General features: G+C 46.6%; 1 protein-coding gene across 2 annotated transcripts in view; it reads right to left on the bottom strand.

The window, feature by feature from the left end:
* The window catches only part of vwa8 (von Willebrand factor A domain containing 8), a 463,584-nt gene that overhangs the window by 333,034 nt on the left and 107,790 nt on the right, over nucleotides 1-22,760 (bottom strand). For both annotated transcript variants that reach the window (XR_011595909.1, XM_070894160.1), the window contains exons 6-10: nucleotides 17,429-17,593; nucleotides 14,096-14,145; nucleotides 8,788-8,896; nucleotides 8,605-8,709; nucleotides 2,664-2,792 (exon numbers count right to left, since the gene is read on the bottom strand). Coding sequence is in view for 1 of the 2 variants with exons in the window: in XM_070894160.1 (XP_070750261.1) it covers nucleotides 2,664-2,792; nucleotides 8,605-8,709; nucleotides 8,788-8,896; nucleotides 14,096-14,145; nucleotides 17,429-17,593 (558 nt within the window). In the remaining variant the exon portion in view is untranslated. The remainder of the gene's footprint in view (nucleotides 1-2,663; nucleotides 2,793-8,604; nucleotides 8,710-8,787; nucleotides 8,897-14,095; nucleotides 14,146-17,428; nucleotides 17,594-22,760) is intronic.

Below are 22,760 nucleotides of genomic sequence, written 5' to 3'. Positions count from 1 at the left end.
CACTGAAGAATTCGACGCAGGTTAGTACATTTAAAGCACCAAGACTTACAAAGCACTAAACAAAGCACAAAAAGTAATAAGCAATCAATCAATAACAAATAAAAAATAGAAGTCCTACTTTTATGCCAGAATCAAGTTTTTTTTTAAAGTCCCCCCCACTCCTCCCCCCCCATCAAAACACACTTTCTCTCTTCCCCCCCCACAAAAAAAACTCTCCTCCTCCGCCGCCCCCCCAATCAAAACTCTCAAGCACAACCATCAATAAATAACAAATAAAACTGAAGTCCTACCTCGGGACGTCAGCGGGCCGGCCGGCCAGTGCGGGAGACAACTCGGCTGGGGATAGGGTGCGGCGAGATCGGGGCGTCCCTTCGGCCGGGGATAGGGGCTGTGAGCATCGGGTCCTGCTCACAGCCCATAGGATACGCTAGGAGGGCAGGAGCATGTGCGCAGACTTCACTGCGCATGCGCAAAGCTGCCAGCACTGTTTTCGGCACTGGCCTGTTGCTCCTCCTCACCACTTCACAATGCACGCCAGGTCGGGACTCCGGGGACTTGGAAGAGCGGCCAGGATGGGGCAACTTTTTTCCGACACCATTTCCAGCGCGCAAAGTTGGCACACTTAAGGTAAGTGCGCTGAAAAAAGAGGTTGGGCAAAATTAAGCCCATAGAACCATAGAAATTTACAGCACGGAAGGAGGCTATTTCAGCCCATCGTGTCCACGCCGGCCAACCAAGAGCTACCCAGCCTAATCCCACTTTCTAGCTCTTGGTCCGTAGCCCTGTAGGTTACGGCACTTCAAGTGCACATCCAAGTACTTTTTAAATGTGGTGAGGGTTTCTGCCTCTACCACCCTTTCAGACAGTGAGTTCCAGACCCCCCACCACCCTCTGGGTGAAGAAATTTCCCCTCAAATCCCCTCTAAACCTCCTACCAATTATTTTAAATCTATGCCCCCTGGTTTTTGACCCCTCTGCTACGGGAAATAGGTCCTTCCTATCCACTCTATCCAGGCCGCTCATAACTTTATACACCTCAATAAGGTCTCCCCTCAGCCTCTTCTGTTCCAAAGAAAACAAACCCAGCCTATTCAATCTTTCCTCATAGCTAAAATTCTCCAGTCCAGGCAACCTCATAAATCTCCTCTGTAACCCTTTCTAGTGCAATCACATCTTTCCTGTAATGTGGTGACTAGAACTGCATGAAGTACTCCAGCTGTGGCCTAACGAATGTTTTATACAGTTCAAACATAACCTCCCTGCCTCAGCTAATAAAGGCAAGTATTCCGTATGCCTTCTTAACCAGCTTATCTACCTGGCCTGCTACTTTCAGGGATCTGTGGACCTGCACTCCAAGGTCCCTTTGTTCCTCTACACTTCTCCGTGTCCTACCATATAATGTGTATTCCCTTGCCTTGTTAGCCCTCCCCAAATGCATTACCTCACACTTCTCCGGATTAAATTCCATTTGCCACTTTTCTGTCCACCTGACCAGTTAATTGATATCTTCCTGCAGTCTACAGCTTTCTTCTTCAGTATCAACCACACGGCCAATTTTAGCATCATCTGCAAACTTCTTAGTCATACCCCCTACATTCAAGTCTAAATCATTGATATATACCACAAAAAGCAAGGGACCCAGTACTGAGCCCTGCTGCACAACAAATGAGGGTAAATTCCCTGCACTCCCAGTTGGCAGCTGTGCTCAAAGGGAATGTAGGCCGGCGTCAACGTTCGAACATTCGCCAACCCACGCTCACTGTACGCAGAACCTCCAACTGGGAGTGCAGGAACAGAGAACTAACCCACGCAGTCATCCAGCCATGGAGGACTGAAAGGATGGTACTGCAGTACCACATTACTGCATTCATCAACTGACAGACCAATTTCACAGTCAAACTAGTCTGCTCTTTGCACAGCAACAACTGACAATTAACAATTATCAGTAACTCCCAATTTACTCAGATACAAAGCTGTAGTCATACACTACCTCCGACTGCTAACAAGCCCCACCTTTAGACGAGTACAAACCTGCACAAATATTCAAACAGAACTCCTCTACAAGGAATCAAACTTATACTTAGTTGGTCTAAGATAGATCGTCCTCTGGTATTTTGACCTCCCTGTAGTATATTCTTGGCGTGAGTTTGGGGCCCAGAAGAGGCGAGGGTCCAGGGGCAGCATGGGCCAACCCACACTGCGATATGTGTGCACACTAGGTCCGTGCAGCAGAGCTGGTCTCCTTGGAACAAGACCTAGCTCTGTCGAGCCCGTGTAGTGGCTGGTGTGCAACGGTCACCACATGTTAAAAAAATCCACGCACAGGCATCTTCCACCCTTCAACATGTAGCGCGGGATCTGGAATATTAGGTCCTTGAAACACCTGTGAACTCATCCCTTTTTGGTGTGTTTCGAGGGACTGCCTATGATGATGAGTATATTCTTTGCAAAAAGTAGGTGTCAAAGCAGTGCTGGTCAGTAAAGCTAAAATCCAATTGCTATTAATAAAAATACCTGGACACTAAACAGAATCCAACTTCAAAACATATCGAAGAATTGAAGACTGCCAGCTGTAATAAGTCCTTCTACAAACACCAGGAGCCAGTGAAAAGGTTACAAGTACCTTTTGGAAATTCCACCATCAAGGAAAGAGAATTCATTACCTGAAAGGCCATGTCCTGGTCGCCAATTTGAACAGTGGCTGTGGCCTGTGAAGTCTGTCCATTTGTTTGTTTTATGCCAGTAACTCCCTTTGGGATAGAGGAATTTGCAGAGCCCAGCAACTCAAATGTCTAAAACAAAGAGATGTTCAGCTTATCAATTACAAAGGATAGCAACAATTTAAACAGCATCCTCTTTATCCAGGAACCTCAGCAACACCGATCAATGAATATGTCCCGAGAAAACTCCCGATATAAAATATTAACAGGCCACATTTTCCGCATGCTAGACACGAGACTCCCAAAGCAAGTGCTCTACTCGGAACTCCTTCACGGCAAACGAGCCAAAGGTGGGCAGAGGAAACGTTACAAGGACACCCTCAAAGCCTCCCTGATAAAGTGCAACATCCCCACTGACACCTGGGAATCCCTGGCCAAAGACCGCCCTAAGTGGAGGAAGTGCATCTGGGAGGGCGCTGAGCACCTCGAGTCTCATCGCCGAGAGCATGCAGAAATCAAGTGCAGGCAGCGGAAAGAGCGTGCAGCAAACCTGTCCCACGCTCCCCTTCCCTCAACGACTATGTGTCCCACCTGTGACAGGGACTGTGGTTCTCGTATTGGACTGTTCAGCCACCTAAGGACTCATTTTAAGAGTGGAAGCAAGTCTTCCTTGATTCCGAGGGACTACCTATGATGATGATGAAGAATCCTGCAAGGTGCTCAAAAAACTCAGCTGGAGGTTAGCACACTGATGCCGTGCATTATGCAAATGCAAGGTGGTTATTTGGGACTCCAGTCCCAGAGAGACGGAAGGTTACAGGCCACTTGGTGACGATCTGGGCTCAGCTGAGCAGAGAGGCACCAGGTGAAACTGCAGCATCTTCCCCACAAGGAGAATCAGATGGGAGTTCCACTGGCTGAGTGGCTCCTCACACCCCCTGGTGATCAGCCAAAGGGACCAATGGCCAAGGTCTGGGAGAAGGCCAATGGCACAGACATGAATCTTTGCAGTTGTCTGATAGAGACAAAGCCATAGACAATAAAACACACACACACCGGGTGGAGTGCAAGAAACTCCAGATATTGTGCAGACAATGTACTCAATGTAGAGCAATACAAAGTACTGAAAACATCACTTCAAAGGGGAACCAAAACACAGAATTATCTGGTGAATTTACCTACATTGGCTCCCGGTTAAGCAACAGCTCAATTTCAAAATTCCCCTCCTTGTTTTCAAATCCCTCCATGGCCTCGTCCCTCCCTATCTCTGTAATCTCCTGCAGCCTCACAACCCCACAAGATGTCTGCGCTCCTCAAATTCTGGCCTCTTGAACATTCCTGTTTATAATCGCTCAACCATCAGTAGCCGTGCTTGCAGCTGCCTGGGCCTAAGCTCTGGTAACTCCCTCCATAAACCTCTCTGCCTCTCTTTCCTCCTTTAAGACGCTCCTTAAAACCTACCTCTTTGACCAAGCTTTTTGTCATCTGCCCTAATTTTTTCTTATGTGGATCGGTGTCAAATTTATTTGTTTTGTCTTATAATACTGCTGTGAAGCACCTTGGGACGTTTTATGAATTTAAAGCGCTATATAAATCAAAGTTGTTGTTGTTGAATTCATCAATGTTACAATGACAAACTGTGTGTTGAAGGAGAAGGTTTTGGTATACATTGCACACATATCATAACTGGGAACAGCAGTGATGTGTTCGGGGATCAATCACCAGGTTATTTTTAAATATGTATTTACTTTAAATAAAAATCAATCTCTAAACAATCTCAGTGACAGTAATGTGAAGAGTGGAATTTCCTGATGCTGTAGCACTCCTGGGCGTTTGCTCAATTGGATAAATACATGGGTCTATGCAAGGATCTGCTGACACAGCTTCAGCTTGATTAGTTAGAACTGCTCTTGCTTCTGATTCAAAACATTGTCGTTTCAAGCTCCGCAACAGGTCCATAATCCAGACCGACACTTCAGCGCAATACTAAGGGAGTGCGGTATCGACAGAGGTGCTGTCTTTCAGATGAGACCCTATATGCCTGTTCGACGGAAAAGACCAAGTCTTGCTGCGACTAGCATAAGCAGTCAAGATCTGCTGAGGTGTCCTTAATATGTGAGCTATAATCTATACCTATATCTCAGATGCACTGTATGTATGGTGTTGTGTTTCATTATCTCATTGACTTGTTTTAACAAGTTAATCAGCTGTTTCAATGTTTCATCGTCCTCAAACTTGTACAAGACCTAAAGGATGTATGATAATGGGGCAGAAATCCCGGCTTCCCCAGGTCCATTCGGAATGTGTACGGACCAGGGAAGGCATCGCAGAAGCTGGTTTTCTGATCTGTCAAGCTCTGGCTTGACAGATCGTCCGTATCCCCACAGCCAGGACATTCCCACGGGGAAGATTGTGGTATTCACCCATCTCTTGCCCAGCAAATGTCCTGAAAACTCTTGTGCCTGGTAAAAGCAGGCACACAACCTAATTTTACCAGCGTAAGAATTTTAAAACATAATAAAAACATGTAAAAATAAAATTTTAAAACCAATTTTTATGTTTAAAAACACTGCCCATTAAGCTAATTTTATTTGTAACCCTAATTACAAAACTTTTTTTAAAAATCGGAAAAATATATTTTTTTCTAAGACATTTATTAACTTTAATTTCAATTAATTTTAATTACTTGAGGTGTGTTTTTTATTTTTTATGATGGTATTTAGTGTGGTTTTTTTTCCCCCTCGTTAATAGCAAAGAGAACTCCGAGATACGGAGTTCCTATTGCTATTAATGAGAAAGCTGTGGAATACTGTACCTGATTGGTTGAGCAGTCACACGTGACTGCACCTTCTGCGTGGGAACCTGGAGGAAGGGAGCACGCTTCACAGTGCAGGAAGGGAAGGGAAGGCCTCCCCAACAGAATCCGAGGCACCTCCGGGACCACCAGGTAAATTCGTGAAAATTCTCCGTTCGGAGGCGTCGTTTGAAAGAAGCCTCTGACCAGAATTTCAGCGCTAATATCCGATAATACCTCCACATAAGGGCAAAGGGATACATGACAATATGACCAAAACCCAACAACATTCATCCCTCAACCAACACCCAGAAAAGATTATCTGGTCAGTCATCTCACTAATGTTTCTGGGACCTTGCTGTGCACAAATTAGCTACCTGTTTGTCCACGCTGCAGCAGTGACTGCGCTTCAAAACTAATTAATGGACTGTGCAGCACATTGGGCTATCCGAAGAATGTTAAATGTGCTTTATAAACGCAACTCTTTATTCTTCTTCTTCTAGGGTTACTTAAATATTAAACAGATGAAAGTAAATTAGTTGGCAGGCAATTATTTTGGAGTTAGCACTGAGAATTTCCAGTATCTACACACAGGATAAAGTTAAATGAAGAAATCCCACGCTCCTATAAGGAATCATACCGGAAGGGAACAGGGGATGGAGAATCACCAGAACTGTGTTGCAGCCGGAACTCCAATCTCCAATCCGTGTTTCCTTCAAGCACCGTACTGTGCTGAGTTTACCCAAACATTGTAATAATTCTGGTCTCTTGTGCGTCCCCAATTTTCATTGCTGAAATATTGGCAGCTGTGCCCTCAGCTACCTAGGCTCTACACTCTGGAATTCCCTCCCTAAACCTCTCCGCGTCGCTCTACTCCTTTAATACACTCTTTAAAACCCACCACTTTGACCAAGCCCCTGTCCTAATATCTCCTTATAAGAACATAAGAACATAAGAAATAGGAGCAGGAGTAGGCCATACAGCCCCTCGAGCCTGCTCTACCATTTAATACGATCATGGCTGATCCAATCATGATCCACTTCCCTGCCCGCTCCCCATAACCCCTTATTCCCTTAACGATTAAGGAACCGTTTATTTCTGTCTTAAATTTATTCCATGTCCCAGCTTCCACAGCTCTCTCAGGCAGCGAATTCCACAGATCCACAACCCTCAGAGAGAAGAAATTTCTCCTCATCTCTGTTTTAAATGGGCGGCCCCTTATTCTAAGATTATGCCCTCTAGTTCTAGTCTCCCCTATCAGTGGAAATATCCTCTCTGCATCCACCTTGTTAAGCCCCCTCATAATCTTATACGTTTCGATAAGATTATCTCTCATTCTTCTGAATTCCAATGAATAGAGGCCCAACCTACTCAACCTTTCCTCATAAATTAACCCCCCATCCCTGGAATCAACCTAGTGAACCGTCTCTGAACTGCCTCCAAAGCAAGTATATCCTTTCGTAAATATGGAAACCAAAACTGGACGCAGTATTCCAGGTGTGGCCTCACCAATACCCTGTATAGCTGCAGCAAGACTTCCCTTATGTGGCTCAGTGTCAAATTGTGTTTGATAACGCTTCTCTGAAGAGCCTTGGAATGTTTTACTACAGAAAAGGCACTATATAAATGCATGTTGTTGTTGTATGAAAGGCATTATCCTCTCATAATTTGCTTAGGCTGCTGAGGAGCATCATGTTATGACTTTACAATGCACAGAAACTACATGTGTATCAGCCAGAAAAATAAAATCCAGGTATAATTGCTTGCAAGGTGTTTAATTCAGTGACACTGAAAGAGCCTGCTTTTCATTACCGTCCGACATCAAAAATCAACTGAACCCAGTCAAAAAGAAAGTAATCACTGTTTCTACAAACGACAGGCCTCCACACTCGGGAGTGTGTTCCAACGCATTAACTTATCACAGGTTTGACATGTCATTGGTGAACTGCTGATATCATCTCAGCTGCTTAAGGTGCTACTGGTTTGTAGCGCACTCCAGATTGTGTGTTATATAATTTCACTTTTATAGCACTATCACACCGCACTGTGAATTTCAGTTTTCTGGCTATGTCAAGACGGATGAGCGAACATTGTTGCTATCCACAAATACACCTGGAGAAACGAAAGGCAGAGCGAGCTTGCATTCTTACAGCACTTTTCATGGCCTCGGCCAAAGTGCTTCACAGCTGATTAAATATTCTGAAGCATAGTTTTAATTGTAATATCGGTAAACTTGTAGCAATTCCACATTACAACAGTAACTACACTCCAAAAGGACTTTATTGGCTGTAAAGCGCTTTGAGATGTCCGGTGGTCATGAAAGGTGCTATATAAATCCAAGTCTTTCATTTTTTTCTTTCAATTTGTGCACAGCAAGGTCCCACAAACGATGAGATCATAAATCAGATGATCAGTTCTAGTGATATTGGTTGAGGGTTAAGTATTGACCAGGACATCGGGGCGGGAACTCCTCTGCTCTGCTTCAAGTAAGTGTCCCGGGATCTTATACGCCAAGAAGTTTTACATCCTATCCAAGCGACAGCAATGAGTTGATTTGTAAATACTTGCAGCCATCAAGGCATATATTTTTCTCGCTGCTACTTTGTGTATTTCTGTTTCCATGGAATACTTTGCTCTGTTTTTCTCATTTTTCTCCACTCCCCTGAAATGTGCGAGACGTGATTGTGCCCATATCTCGAGCTGGCCACGGGGGGATCCGCAACCACTTATCCGTTTATTTGCATTCCCTCCCATGATCTGAACGAGAGCTCTCGACCCGGGGGAACCATGGGTACATACCCATACCGTACTGCTGCATGGCACAGCACAGCACATTGGAGCATTGGATCACTTCTGTGCATAAGAAGGTTTACCTTAACAACAGAAATTGTTATTTTTTAATTTAAATATTTGATCATGGTGGCCGGTTACATTTAACTAACAGTGCAAAGTATTTTTTTTTTAAATCAGGCATTGTCTGCAGTCTACAGCAGAGCTAAGATGTTTAGCTGCTAACCTAGCCTGTCCCTTTAAGGCCACTGCTCAGCTATTCTCTGTGGAGTGCTGGTCTAAATGGGCAATCAGAGACCAATTGCTCAGCGAACTAATCCCAATAACGAGGGCTTCGCTTTCACAATGGTTCCTACTTACTTTCAATACGTCCTCCACTCCAGTTCGTCCCTCTTTCCCGAGCATTAAATCATACGGATAAAGTCGATGGAGCAGTTGCTGGGCAGACATCGTGGGAAACGCTTCCTGGTCAGAGAACAGCATGTTACTTAAACTGTCTTTGCAACTAAACTCATTCTATCGCTCTGCTCTCAATGTACATACCATGATTTTAATGAGAGCTGGTAAGTTATCCACAGGGAACTCAGGCAGACCAAGAGTTGTGGACTCTTGAGAACAGAGGGTCGTTGCAAAGGATAACATCCGAGATACTCTGGTAAAGCAGGAAGAATACTTTAGTTATTAAGCTGCACAATTCCAACGGCTGTAAGTTTCCGTTTCCTTACACACTGATGGTCTCTGAGTTTTGAAAATTAAACTCCCACTCTGCTGAAATAACACAACATAACGCAAAATAATCTTTCCCCCTCTTCTGAAGTGAGGGTAAATTTCAAACCAACACTCTAGGCATGCAATGTTACGCACCCGGAGCAGATATTGGGATTTCAGGGTTGGAAGTCAATGTGCCCAGCATGATTTTCCGTGCAGGTGGATAACTGGGCAATGAACTCAGTGCCAGAACTCCTAACATGCATTCCCGATTCACAGCGTGCAAGTTCATAACATCTCCCTTAAACTATCAACACTCCGTTCGTTAAGCAAACGGGCACACAAACGAAATGGAAAGGAATACAAGAACCAAATACATCCTGAAATGAAGTGTACCCAATGACACGGCTGCATGTTTTTAGAGTGTGAGCTGTGAGGAGGATGCTAGGAGGCTGCAGGGGGACTTGGACAGGTTAGGTGAGTGGGCAAATGCACGGCAGATGCAGTATAATGTGGATAAGTGTGAGGTTATCCACTTTGGTGGCAAAAACAGGAAGGCAAATTATTATCTAAATAGTGACAGATTAGGAAAAGTGGAGGTGCAATGAGACCTGGGTGTCATGGTACATCAGTCATTGAAGGTTGGCATGCAGGTACAGCAGGTGATTAAGAAAGCAAATGGCATGTTGGCCTTCATAGCGAGGGGATTTGAGTATAGGAGCAGGGAGGTTTTACTGCAGTTGTACAGGGCCTTGGTGAGACCACACCTTGAGTATTGTGTGCCGTTTTGGTCTTCTAATCTGAGGAAAGACACTCTTGCTATTGAGGGAGTGCAGCGAAGGTTCACTCGAATGCAGACTTATTCCCGGGATGGCGAGACTGACATATGAAGAAAGACTGGATCGAGTAGGCTTATATTCATTGGAATTTAGAAGAATGAGAGGGAATCTCATCGAAACATATAAAATTCTGACGGGATTGGACAGGTTAGTTGCAGGAAGAATGTTCCCGATGTTGAGGAAGTCCAGAACCAGGGGTCACGGTCTAGGGATAAGGGGTAAGCCATTTAGGACCGGGATGAGGAAAAACTTCTTCACTCAGAGAATTGTGAACCTGTGGAATTCTCTACTACAGAAAGTTGTTGAAGCCAATTCGTTAGATATATTCAAAAGGGAGTTAGATGTGGCCCTTAGGGCTAAAGGATCAAGGGGTATAGAGAGAAGGCAGGAATGGGGCACTAAAGTTGCATGATCAGCCATGATCATATTGAATGGTCATGCAGGCTCGAAGAGCCAAATGGCCTACTCCTGCACCTATTTTCTATGTTTCTAGAGCACACTGTAAATAGAATTGCATAACTGCACAATGGATAAGCAACTTTCATTCAGATAATGGCTTTAACCTAGAAAATCATGCCAAGAGGCTTCAGAGAGAGCAAAATGAAATGGAACGGATGTCGAGCCAAGGTGGCAGAGTTAAGAGAAGTGACTGGAACCTTGGTCAAAGAGATGGATTTAAAAAAAAAGATTTTCAAGTTGGAGAAGTGGAGAGGTTTATGAGTTGGTCGAGGTGGCGACAAGCTCTGCCCGCAATGATGGGGCGAAGCGAGGGACAGGGGAGGCACAGGAGGCCAGAGAGGACACAAGGCGGCAGGGCAATGCGAAGATAAAGCTGTGCAAGGCCACAGAGAGATCTGAAGACAAGGATGAAGATTTTAAATTTAACGGCACGGGGAACAGGAAATACTTTCTCTCTGTCTACCTTATCAAATCCCTTTATCATTTTAAACATTTTGATTAGAGCGACCCTCAAGCTTCTAAACTCAAGGGCATACAACCTAAGTCCTCATAATTTAACCCTTTTAACCCTGGTATCATTCTGGTGAATCTGCACTGCACCCCCTCCAAGGCCAATATATCCTTCCTGAGGTTCGATGCCCAGAACTGAAGGTAGTATGCAGATAGGTCTGAGCACGGCTCTGTACAACTAAAGCATCACTTCCTCACTTTTCTATTCCAGCCTCCTTGGAATAAAGGCCAACATTCCATCAGGCTTTTTTGTTGTACCCGAGCACTAGATTTTGGTGATGTGTCTGCATGGACACCTAAATCCCTTCGCTCCTCCACAGCTCCTGGTCTCGCACTATGAAGAAGGTATTCTGATTTGTCGTTCTTGGATAATCACATAAGAAATAGGAGCAGGAGTAGGCCCCTCGAGCCTGCTCCGCCAGTGAATACTATCATGGCCGATCATGGACTCAGCTCCACTTCCCTGCCCGCTCCCCATAACCCCTTATTCCCTTATCGGTTAACAAACTGTCTATTTCTGTCTTAAATTTATGCAATGCCCAAGCTTCCACAGCTCTCTGAGGCAGCGAATTCCACAGATTTACAACCCTTTGAGAGAAGTTCCTCCTCATCTCAGTTTTAAATGGGCAGCCCCTTATTCTAAGATCATGCCCTCTAGTTCTAGTCTCCCCCCATCAGTGGAAACATCCTCTCTGCATCCACCTTGTCAAGCCCCCTCATAATCTTATACGTTTTGATAAGATCACCTCTCATTCTTCTGAATTCCAATAAACTTCTCCATATTAAATGTCAGGAAATGTGGGACTGAAGAAACAATGAGTGGAGCTGGACTGGAATAGATTGAGAGGGGAACAAAGCTTGGAGCAGTGGCCTTCTTTATAGTGCACAATACTCAGTCAATGTCTAGTACAGGGTAAGAAACACACAGGAAATTAGAGGAACGTACATGGGCAACAAGGGGGCAATGCAATGGCGCTGACCAACATTGGCTCCGGGTTAAGCAACACCTCGATTTAAAAATTCTCATCCTGGTTTTCAAATTCCTCCATGGCCTCACCACTCCCCATCTCTGTCACCTCCTCCAGCCCTACAACCCTAAAAGGCTGGATAGCTCTTTGTCGGCCGGCATGGACACAATGGGCCGAAGTGGCCTCCTTCCGTGCAGTAAATTTCTATGATTCTATGATTAACCCTCCGAGATCTCTGTGCTCCTCCAATTTTAGCCTCTTGTGCATCCTCAATTTTAATCACTCAACCATTGGTGGCCGTGCCTTCAGCTGCCTAACTCCTAAGCTTTGGAATTCCATCCCTAAACCTCTCTATCCTCCTTTAAGACCCCCCTTAAAACCTAGCTCTTTGACCATCTGCCCTAATATCTCCTATGTGGCTTGGTGTCAAATTGTGTTTGATACCGCTCCTGTGAAGTGCCTTGGGACGTATTACTACATGAAAGGTGCTATATAAATCCGTGTTTTTGTTGCTGCTGTAAAAGAGGCTACTGCTCCAGTACAGATCTTCAGGCTCAGTGATAGACAAGAGTACAAGGATCGGGTACAGACAGTTACAATACACTAATTAGAAAGAAAATATAGAAAATTAGATTGGGATTGTAGGAATAAAACAAAATATATAAAAGGTTTCCATAAGCAGACCAGAAGTAAACAGAGAATAAATAAAAGTAACAGGGCCTTAGAAGGACATCAATGGGAGGTGGCATTGGGCAGTTCAGAAATGGTAAATGAGGGTTAGATGAAGTAGGGTGGGAGACGGCTCGTGTAAAGTACAAACGCTGGCGTACACCAGTTGGACTGAACTACTGGTTTGTGTGCTTTAACTTCTAAGCAATTCTATGTAATTCTGAGGACTTTCTTGTACCCGTGTGCACAGAAGACTTCCCTGATTCTTTGCCACAAAGCAAGAGCTGATTTTCTGAGGAAACACGTAGGAATTATTAAGTACAGCAACCGTTACTGATAAGGACCCAGGGTAGATAGCTCGCACACAAGGGCATGTCAAGAAATGGCCAATGAAATTGATCATGTCCTTACAGCAATCTTTATGGGGGGCACCAGAATCAGGAGTTGCACCAAAGGATTGGAGACAAGGAAAAGTCTCACATCTGTTGTGGGCAACATGTTCGAGGTCGATCCTCCAAAGGGGTATTGTGAAACACCTGGGGGCGGATTTTCCACTCTGTTTTTTGCCCCGGAGCGGCTGCAACGGCGGCGGTGAGCTCTTTGGCTGGGCGGTCAGCCTCCAGCGCCCGCGGGGGGTTACGGGGAAGGTTTTGCGGCGGCATGGAGCAGCACCGCCCAGAAGAGCTGCGCTGGTGTGCAACACCCCTGGTTGCGGCACCGGCGTGCTCTTTGACTCCCACCCGACCCACACACCCCGCTGCGCGCCCCGCAGTGACCACCTGTAAATGCGGACGGGTCCAACCTATACCGACTGCGGAGAGGCAAGTAATGCCGACCTAAGGCAAGTGTGATTTTTATTTTAATTATTTTGCGATTTATGTTTGGGTGGCGTGGGCAATGTTTTTGTAGGATATTTTTTCAGGTTTTTCAAGAGAGGTGTACAACGCCTCCCTTAGCACTCCGCCCCACACTCAGGGCCCAGCTGCCCAATTTTGCTGACTGAGGTGCAAACTGTTCCCGGGCGCTAACTTTACCGCCCCGCCGCCATTACCGCCCTGAAATCAGCAAAGCTGAAAATCCCTTGAAGTGTTAAGTCATCAGAGCAAGATAGCACAGCTTTATTGAGGGTGGGGGGAATGATACTGGATAAACCTGCTAGAATGCTTTAAGGAGGTGTTAAAGCTGGTTGAGAAAGGCAACTCCATGGAGAGTGTATATCTAAACTTCAGCAGTGCCACATAGGAGGCTCATCCATTAGGCAGCAAAGCATGGAATAGGTGAGCAATTAACGAAGGGTATTAGCAACGGGCTGCATCACGAGAGACCAGGTGGTCATGCATGGAGCTGTGTTGGGTGTAGCGGGAAGTGACTAGCTGGGTGCACCAGGGCTCAGTGCTGGGACCTTCCCTACTCTGATCCATATCAGTGATTCGAAAGTGGGGATAGATCTATCAAAATTTAACAAGCACTCTAAAGGAGGGTTGAGGAGCAAACAGACAGGCAGCCAAACATGTGGGCAATAAAATCGGAAAGAAAGAAACAATAGCAGATGTATAAATAGGGAGAGAGAGACAATTGAGAGAGGGAGAGAGAGATACACCCAGCCTAACTAACAGGTTTGCTCATCTGGTTTGTGTCTTTGTGACTTTGTAACTTAATAGATAGCTTAACAGCTAAGATATCATTAAACACCCATACCTTTCAGAGGGTACATTTGGTCCGATAGCATACAAAACTGTCAACTGGTCCTGGCAAAGTAATAAAAATTAACAGAGTCAATAAAGTAAAAAGGAGTGGAAAATAGAACAGCAATCCTCGAGGTGACTTGGGATTCCTTCAAGCTGCAAATTCCACCTCGCCAACCCTCACAAACACTCTCCTCCCCCCACCTCGCCAACCCTCACAATCACTCTCCTCCCCCCACCTCGCCAACCCTCACAATCACTCTTCCCCCCACCTCGCCAACCCTCACAAACACACTCCTCCCCCCACCTCGCCAACCCTCACAATCACTCTCCTCCCCCCACCTCGCCAACCCTCACAATCACTCTTCCCCCCCACCCTGCCCCACTCCACCACCCCTCACAACCACTCTCCTCCCCCCACCTCGCCAACCCTCACAATCACTCTTCCCCCCCACCCTGCCCCACTCCACCACCCCTCACAACCACTCTCCTCCCCCCACCTCGCCAACCCTCACAATCACTCTCCTCCCCCCACCTCGCCAACCCTCACAATCACTCTCCCCCCCACCTCGCCAACCCTCACAATCACTCTTCCCCCCCACCCTGCCCCACTCCACCACCCCTCACAACCACTCTCCTCCCCCCACCTCGCCAACCCTCACAATCACTCTCCTCCCCCCACCTCGCCAACCCTCACAATCACTCTCCCCCCCACCTCGCCAACCCTCACAATCACTCTTCCCCCCCACCCTGCCCCACTCCACCACCCCTCACAACCACTCTCCTCCCCCCACCTCGCCAACCCTCACAATCACTCTCCTCCCCCCACCTCGCCAACCCTCACAATCACTCTTCCCCCCCACCCTGCCCCACTCCACCACCCCTCACAACCACTCTCCTCCCCCCACCTCGCCAACCCTCACAATCACTCTCCTCCCCACCTCGCCAACCCTCACAACCACTCTCCCCCCCACCTCGCCAACCCTCACAACCACTCTCCTCCCCCCACCTCGCCAACCCTCACAATCACTCTCCCCCCTGCCCCGCCCCACTCCGCCACCTCGCCAACCCTCACAATCACTCTCTCTGCACCCCCCCACCTCGCCAACCCCCACAACCACTCTCTCCCACTCCCCGATCAGCATATTTTTCACCTTTACAAGCCCGTCCTCCTGCCTGAAGCCAGTGACTCATACTGCGACAACGGCTATAGCAAGGATGAGGATGCTCAGACATTGTCTATAGAAACATAGAAAATAAGTGCAGGAGTAGGCCATTAAGCCCTTCGAGCCTGCACCACCATTCAATATGATCATGGCAGATCATGCAACTTCAGCACCCCACTCCTACCATCTCTCCATACCCCTTGATCCCTTTAACTCCCTTTTGAATATGTCCAACGAACTGGCCTCAACAACTTTCTGTGGTAGAGAATTCCACAGGTTCACCACTCTCTGGGTGAAAAAGTTTCTCCTCATCTCGGTCCTAAATGGCTTACCCCTTATCCTTAGACTGTGTCCCCTGGTTCTGGACTTCCCCAACATCGGGAACATTCTTCCTGTATCTAACCTGTCCAATCCCGTCAGATTTTTATATGTTTCTATGAGATCCCCTATCATTCTTCTAAATTCAAGTGAATATAAGCCTAGTCGATCCAGTCTTTCTTCATATGTCAGTCCTGCCATCCCGGGAATCAGTCTGGTGAACCTTCGCTGCACTCCCTCAATAGCAAGAATGTCCTTCCTCAGATTAGACCAAAACTGCACACAATACTCAAGGTGTGGTCTCATCAAGGCCCTGTACAACTGCAGCAAGACCTTCCTGCTCCTATACTCAAATCTCCTTGCTATGAAGGCCAACATACCATTTGCTTTCTTTACTGCCTGCTGTACCTGCATGCCTACTTTCAATGACTGATGTACCCTAACATCCAGGTTTCATTGCACCTCCCCTTTTACTAATCTGTCGCCATTCAGCTAATAATCTGCCTTTCTGTTTTTCCATCAAAGTGGATAACCTCACACTTATCCATATTATACTGCATCTGCCATGCATTTGCCCACTCACCTAACCTGTCCAAGTCACCCTGCAGCCTCTAAGCATCCTCCTCACAGCTCACACTGCCACCCAGCTTAGTGTCATCTGCAAACTTGGAGATATTACATTCAATTCCTTTGTCTAAATCATTAACGTATATTGTAAATAGCTGGGGTCCCAGCACTGAACCTTGCGGTACCCCACTAGTCACTGCCTGCCATTCTGAAAAGGACCCGTTTATTCCCATTCTTTGCTTCCTGTCTGCCAACCAGTTCTCCATCCACGTCAATACATTACCCCCCCATGTGCTTTATTTTTGCACACTAATCCATTCTCACTTTCAGCCTTCTCCCCTCCCACCCTCAACCCCATCTGAGCCCGAGCAGGGGTGTCCCAATTCTTGGAGCTGGGAGCTGTATATACAGGTATGAACCTCACAAGCTTGTGTAGAAATTTGAGGCCCAATACACTGAAGATTCCAACACCCCCAAAAAGCTCAACCCCCGATACAAACATCTTCTACCCCTCCCCCCACACGCTAAATTAGAGGGCCCCTAAACATAAATTGAGACTGCCCCCTTCTGACCCCCTCCTGGGACACAAAATGCTAGACTCCCTCATACATCAAATGGTGCTGGACCCCCATACACAATGCATCAACACCAGGCGCAGATACCTGAACTTAACCAATGGCAAGATCCCTCAACACAAACATTTTCCCCTCTTCCCATCTACTAAATGCCCCATCCTCACTTCCCTTGTTCTCTCCCCATCTCACTTACTCCCATTCTTATTTCCATCTTTCACACCATACCCTTCCTCATTCCCATCCTTCTCTCACCCTCTATCCTCACTTCTCTTCTCTGCATCCTTCTCCATTCTCACACTCACCCTTCTCCCCTCCTACCCTCACCCCCATCCGAGCCCTACCCTGTAACTTGAAAACTGGTAAGGGTTTAGCCCCAGTTCTCTCTCAGGCCGGGGGAACTGATGGGTGCAAAAAGGCTGTTCCCAAATAGATCTAAATCCATCAAGCAGCGTTTCCTAGTCCTCCAAGCCCAGCAAGTTTAAAGAGCTGCAGCTGAACAATTCAATGCTTCTTCTCATACAAAGTGTACAAAGCCACTTTCAACTAGTTATCAAGATTATGAATCGCTTATTGCATTAAAATAATCCATTCCATCACTAAAGAATTACATTTTAAAAGTTAGATAAATCACATTCTTAACTGTGCCTAAAATAGAAACTACAGTAAGTTTACATTATGATAGCCACTGAATCCACTATCATATGGGTAGGTTAAACATACCTTAAAAGGCAAGCAATAAATGTCTCTGGCCTGAAATCTTGAACGAAGTGGAGGATCTAGGGGGTTTCCTGGATATCGTGGGACTGGTAGACCCAGGGCTATAACCCTGAAGTCCTCACTAACTCGCACAATCTTCCACGCATCCAGCTCCTCCCTCGTATGTTCCTGTAGAAATGCAGGTCAAAGCATCACCACACAATAAATCCTTAAATAGGAACAAGGCTGCTGGAAATTCACGGCAAATCAGTCAGCCACTTAAATAAAAAACACCTTCCTGCGGCTTGGCGGTAGAATTTGGTCCCTGAGCCAGAAAGTTGTAGGATCTTGGCCCATTCTAGCATATAATCTGCACCACTACTTAAGTGCTGTACTGAGGGAGTACAGCATTGTCAGAGGGGCCATCCTTTGAATGATGTGTTAAACTGAGGATCCATTTGCCTGTTTAGGTAGACACTGAAGATTCCATGGCACAATGAAAAGGGCACAGGGTTCCTCCGCTGTCCTGGACAACACCACCATAAACAAATTAGTTGGTCGTTCACCTCACTGATTGTGATGCGCACAAAATGGTTGACACCTTTGCCTGCAGTAACTCAAAGTGAGTCATTATGGGCTCAAGTTTCCACATGATTTGCGCCTGATTTTTTTTTCTGCAGTTCTAGTCAGGTAGAACAGTTCTACTTTGGAACAGAATTTTTTCTTCAAAAGGGGGCGTGTCCGGCCACTGACGCCTGATTTGAAAGTTTCCACAGTGAAAACGTACTCCAAACTAAAGTAGAATGGAGCAAGTGAAGATTTTTGTAGAACTGAAAAAACCTGTTCTACACATTAAAAAATCAGGCGCAGGTTACAAATTAGGCGTCCAGAACGAGGTGGGGGGGGGGGGGAAGGGAAGTCATTAAATTCTATAATAAATCCTTATTTATACTTGTAGAAATATTATACAAATAAATCCAACCTGAATAAACATTTATAAGCAAAGAAAAGATTAAATAAACCATCTTCCTACCTGTGTGAAAGTGCTTCAGGCAGGCCTTTCGGGACCGAAGGCTGAACTGGCCGGCCCGAGACTTCAGGCAGGGCCCGTCCCCAGCACCAGATTTACAGGTAGGTGGCGTTGGGTCGGGGAGGTTCGGTTCGGGTCGGGGGGGGGGGGGAAGAGGGAGAGAGAGAGAGAGAGAGAGAGAGAGAGAGAGGGGGAGAGAGAGGGGGGGAGAGAGAGGGGGGGAGAGAGAGGGGGGGAGAGAGAGGGGGGGGAGGGAGAGAGAGGGGGTGGGAGAGAGAGAGAAGGGGGTGGGAGAGAGAGAGGGAGAGAGAGGGGGGAGAGAGAGAGAGAGGGAGAGAGGTGGGTGGGAGAGAGAGAGAGAGAGAGAGAGAGAGGGGGGGAGAGGGGGGGATGTCAGGTCGGATCCAGTCCGGGAGCGGGAGTCGGGTCGGGTCCAGTGGGGGGGTGGTCGGGTCGGAGGGGCGGGAGCGCGGGTCGGGTTGGGTCCAGTCGGGGGGGCGGGGAGCGGGAACAGGAGCGCGGGTCGGTCGGGGGGGGGGGGGGGACGCGGGTGTCGGGTCTGGTCCGGAGGCAGGGGGGGGGCGGGGGTCGGGTCTGGTCCGGAGGCAGGGGGGTGGCGGGTGTCGGGTCTGGTCTGGAGGCAGGGGGGTGGCGGGGGTCGGGTCTGGTCCGGAGGCAGGGGGGTGGCGGGGGGAGCGGGTGTCGGGTCTGGTCTGGAGGCAGGGGGGGGCGGGGAGCGAGTGTCGGGTCTGGTCGGGGGGGGAGCAAGAGCTGGCCGTGGGAGGAGCCTTATTCACACAGCCCCAGTGAGACCATTGGGCCAGGGCTAGGGGCTGCGTGCTTCGGGCCCCTCCCACACAGTTCGGCGCCTGGAGCTACTGCACTTGCGTGCCCACTGTAGCGCGCATGTGCAGAGGTCCCGGCACTGTTTTCAGCGCAAGGACCTGGCTCCGCCCCCCCCACAGCTAGTGCTGGCTGCGCCGAGGGCCAGAGGACCTGCAAGTAGGTGGAGAATACCGAGGATTTTTTTAGGCGCACTTTGTGGCGCGAAAAACGGGCGCCCAGCTCGGAGGGGCGCCCATTTTTTTTCTTATGGAAACTTGGGCCCTATATGTGAAGTGTTTTGAGACATTTCTGACAGATATGATGAGGCACTGCACAAAACCAATCTTAACCCTCTGCTACGCCACCTCCCTCTCCTCCCTGAAAACACTTCTTAAAACCCACTTCTTCGGCCAAGCTTTTGATCATCCCTTCTAATCCCTTTCTCTTTGGCTCAGTGGCCATTTCCCTTACACCTCTGTGGTATATTATTCAACATTTATAAGAGAAGTTGAAAATAGTATTAGATCAAAGGAAGAGGTTTATAATGTTGCCAAAAAGAGTAATGAGTCTGAGGATTGGAAGTATTTTAGAATTCAGCAAAGGAGGACCAAAAAATTAATAAAGAAAGGGAAAATAGAATATGAGAGTAAACTAGCGAGAGACAGAAAGACAGACTGTAAAAGCTTCTATAGGTATGTTAAAAGGAAAAGATTAGTGAAAGTAAATGTGGGTCCCTTACAGGCTGAGACAGGAGAAATTATAATGGGGAATAAGGAAATGGCAGAGAAATTAAACAAATACTTTGTGTCTGTCTTCACGGAAAAAGACACAAAAAACCTCCTGGAAATAGTGGAGTACCAAGGGTCTAGTGAGAATGAGAAACTGAAAGAAATCAGTATTAGTAAAAAAAAAAGTACTGGAGAAATTAATGGGACTGAAAACCAATAAATCCCCTGGACCTGATGGCCTACATCCTAGGGTTTGAAATAGTGGATGCATTGGTTGTCATCATCCAAAATACCATATATTTTTGAATGGTTCTGCAGATTGGAAAGTAGCTAATGTAACCCCGCTATTTAAGAAAGGGAGAGAAAAATGGGGAACTGCAGACCAGTTAGCCTGACATCAATTGTAGGAAAAATGCTAGAATCTATTATTAAGGAGGTGATAACAGGGCACTTAGAAAATAATAACAGGATTGGGCAGTCAACAGGGATTTATGAAAGGGAAATCATGTTTCACAAATCTGTTAAGAGTTTTTTGAGATTGTAACTAGCAGAATAGATAAGGGGTGGATAAGGGGGAGGGGGGGGGACCAGTGGATGTGGTGTATTTGGATTTTCAGAAGGCATTCGACAAGGTCCCACACAAGAGGTTATTCAACAAAGTTAGGGCTCATGGGATTTGGGGTAATATACTAGCATAGATTGAGGATTTGTTAATGAACAGAAAACAAGAGAGTAGGAATAAATGAGTTGGCAGGCTGTAACTAGTGGGGTACCGCAAGGATCGGTGCTTGGGCCCCAGCTATTCACAATCTATATCAATGATTTGGATGAGAGGACCAAATGTAATATATCCAAGTTTGTTGATGTTACAAAGCTAGGTGGGAATGTAAGTTGTCAGGAGGATGCAAAGAGGCTTCAAGGGGATATAGACAGGCTAAGTGAGTGGGCAAGAACATGGCAAATGGAATATAATGTGGAGAAATGTGAAGTTATCCACTTTGGTAGGAAAAATAGAAAAGCAGGGTATTTTTTTTAAATGGTGAGAGATTGGGAAATGTTGGTATTCAGAGGGACCGGGGTGTCCTTGTACACCAATCACTGAAAGTTAAATGCAGGTACAGTAAGCAATTAAAAAAGCAAATGGTCTGGAGAAAAACAACCCGTATGAAAAATAAAGAACGAACCAGATGATCCTGAGCTGTTATGAGACAGATCCGACAGCGGAATGAGATTATGACGCTATCCAACCATGATAGGGACCTGACCAGTACAAAGGACCAATTGCAAGCGGTTTGTGAACAACTGAGGCAGAAAAAGCGTGAACTTGAAAAGTTGGAAATGGAAGTTAAAGATCTTAAAGGTGAAATTAAAGAATAAAAAAAATCATTAGGTCGAGACAATAAAAGGAAAAGAGAAATGTATCGGTCAATTCCCAGGGTAATCATGTTTGGATAAATTAAAAGCGCAAACCCGAAGACACGACCAAGGAATAGATACGGATTCTGAATCCTCCGACGGTATAGGGTCGGAGGATGAAGAATTAGGGGTGCGTTTTGCCCCGTTAAAAAAAAACGACTTGTAGTCAAATCAGAAGAGACTGCGGATGAGGACGGAACCAAAAAAACGAAAAAAAGGCTGTATGAAAAGTACTCAGTTCATGATCCGGCAGACCCAGAGAAAATTGCTAAATGGTCCAAGGAGTTGCCCAATGCAAAGAAAGGGGGAGTGAAAACGTGGGACCAATTGGACCGCTTAAGAAATATATATCAACTTCATCCCTGGGACGGAGTACAAATTTTGACCATAATGGTGCCAAAAACACAAGGAAGAAAATTGTACGACAAGGTAAAAGGAGCTTTGGGACGGGATGAGCAAGAATTAGACGCAGGATGGGAGGCGATTAAACACTGTCTGCAAGCCTTCAGTCCAGCTAAGACAGACTGGGGAAAAATTGCAGCCTGCCAACAGAAAGGAACAGAGGAGGTCCTGGAGTATGACGAGCGGTTTAGATGCACGTGGCTAGAACATTCGGGTATGAATCATACGGATGAGGAAATAGGCGGACAAGTGTTTGGACCACTGAAAGCAACTTTCGTGGCAGTTCGAAAGCCAGAACTGTCCAAAATGCTTAAGGTAGTGTTACCGAACTGGGAAGGTAGAGGAATTACCTTTGCAGCGTTGGTGGATCGATGTAACCAATTAGACAGGGTAATGGGAGCTAAAGTCCGAGCTGTGCAGGCTATGGGATGGAAATCCCAGGATTTCGATAAACAGTCATTCGGAAAATTACCCGGAAAATGTAATTATTGTGGGAAAGAAGGTCACTGGGCCAAGACGTGCAGGGCGAAACAGCAAAGTCATGGCCGGAGAAGAGGACGCAGCCAGGGATACAATTCAGCCAACAAACCAGGCTTGTCACAAGATAACGACCTCATAGAAGCATTTAAGCGACTGACAATACAACAACAGAAGAAGTTACTTGGGATAGCAAAAAACGATTAGAGCCCACCCTGGCCCCCCTCCTCGCACTAATACAACAGAGGGGAGATGGGCTATATATAACTGTGAGGGTGGGCGATAAGGATGTGAACTGTCTTTTAGACACAGGGGCGGAATTAACATGCTTACCCCTACAATATGGAGGCTTTTTGCCGTTGGATGGTAGGGCACGTACAGCCTATGGAGTTGGGGGCCATAAAATGGAAATTAAAAGGAGAACCGGTCTTATAGGGCTGGGTCCACATGAACTAACCACGCCGGTCTGGATAGGCCC

The sequence above is a fragment of the Pristiophorus japonicus genome, chromosome 11 (assembly GCF_044704955.1).
Source record: "Pristiophorus japonicus isolate sPriJap1 chromosome 11, sPriJap1.hap1, whole genome shotgun sequence".
Taxonomy (NCBI): Eukaryota; Metazoa; Chordata; class Chondrichthyes; family Pristiophoridae; genus Pristiophorus; species Pristiophorus japonicus.
Note: the sequence above shows the minus strand (reverse complement) of the source record. Positions and strands in the feature narration are given on the sequence as shown.